The sequence below is a fragment of the Chiloscyllium plagiosum genome, chromosome 1 (genome assembly GCF_004010195.1).
Source record: "Chiloscyllium plagiosum isolate BGI_BamShark_2017 chromosome 1, ASM401019v2, whole genome shotgun sequence".
Lineage (NCBI taxonomy): Eukaryota > Metazoa > Chordata > Chondrichthyes > Orectolobiformes > Hemiscylliidae > Chiloscyllium > Chiloscyllium plagiosum.
The window spans coordinates 3,737,753-3,739,085 of record NC_057710.1 but is presented as its reverse complement, the minus strand read 5'-3'; the positions used below and the strand labels follow the sequence as shown (position 1 = coordinate 3,739,085).

Here is a 1,333-nt window from a genome sequence, read left to right as displayed (position 1 = left end):
GACTTGTCCTACTCTTGCGATATTCTTCCAGGGCCTGTTCTGTTCTCAGCTGCCTAGACGTTATGTAGGCTTCCCTTTTTCTCTTGGCTAGTCGTACAATTTCTCCTGTCATCCACAGTTCATGAATCTTGCCCCTCCTATCCTTAGCCTTCAACGGGACATGCCTATCCTGCACTATCTTTAACCTATCTTTGAAAGCCTCCCACATCTCAAATGTGGACTTTCCTTCAAATAGCTGTGTCCAATCCACATTTCCGAGCTCCTGCCTAATTTTGATATAATTGGCCTTGGCCCAGTTTAGTACTTTTCCCTTAGGACCACTGTCTTCTTTATCTACGAGTATTCAAAACTTACAGAATTGTGGTCACTGTTCCCAAAGAAATCCCCCACCGCAACTTCTACCACTTGGCCTGGCTCGTTCCCCAGTACCAGGTCCAATGTGGCCCCTTCCCTCGTCAGACTATTGACATAATGATTACTTAGATTACATTTTGTAGTTTCAATGACTATTTAGGTTATATTTTGAAGTTTCAATGATTATTTGGATTACATTTTGGAGTTTTAATAATTATCTGGCTATATTTTAGGCTGGGGTTTTCCCCTGAAGCGTTGGAGGCTGAGGGGTGACCTGATAGAGGTTTATAAAATCATGAGGGGCATGTACAGGATAAATAGAGAAGGTATTTTTCCCTGATGTGGGGGAATCCAGAACCAGAGGGCATAGGATAAGGGTGAGCGAGGAAAGATATAAAAGGGTGGTTATATGTTGGAGTGTTAATTATTATTATTTGGTTTATATTTTGGAGTGTTAATAAGAATTTGGTGTTTTAATGATTAGTTGAGTTATATTTAGGAGTATTAATGATTATTTGGATTGTATTTTGGAGTTTTAATGATTACAATTTCCCATTCACCTTCTGGTCTGTCCTACCTCTGAGGCGGGCTCTGCTCTGATTGGTTGAACCTAGCGGTGGGTGGTGAGGGTCAGGGGTCAGAGTTGAGAGGACAGCAAGATGGCGGCTCCCATGTGCGAGCTCTTCTCGTTCTGCAGAGACGCGGCCGCCGGGACACGGGTCGAGGTTCGGTTCATCAGTAACGTTAAGGTAAGCGAGGCCGAGGCCGAGGCCGAGGCCTGATCCTGATCCTGGAGCAGCACCGGGCCAGGCGGCTCCGGGGACACGGACCCCGAGGGGGCTGCACCTGGGACAGGCCCCACTGGAGGGTCAGGGTCCTCCAGGTAAGAGCGGGGTCAGCAGGAGCTGGGATCCGCCGGGAGGGGGCGGACAGAGGGACTTCTCCCAGAGAATGGAGCGTGAGGTTCATTCAGAGAGTC

At 47.6% G+C, this 1,333-nt stretch overlaps 1 protein-coding gene across 1 annotated transcript in view; it reads left to right on the top strand.

The window, feature by feature from the left end:
* The first annotated feature begins 989 nt into the window (after window positions 1-989).
* smyd5 (SMYD family member 5) overlaps window positions 990-1,333 on the top strand; it is a 38,398-nt gene continuing 38,054 nt past the window's right edge. The window contains exon 1 of the mRNA XM_043689023.1: window positions 990-1,103. Within this exon, the coding sequence (XP_043544958.1) occupies window positions 1,014-1,103 (90 nt within the window). The 5' untranslated portion in view covers window positions 990-1,013. The remainder of the gene's footprint in view (window positions 1,104-1,333) is intronic.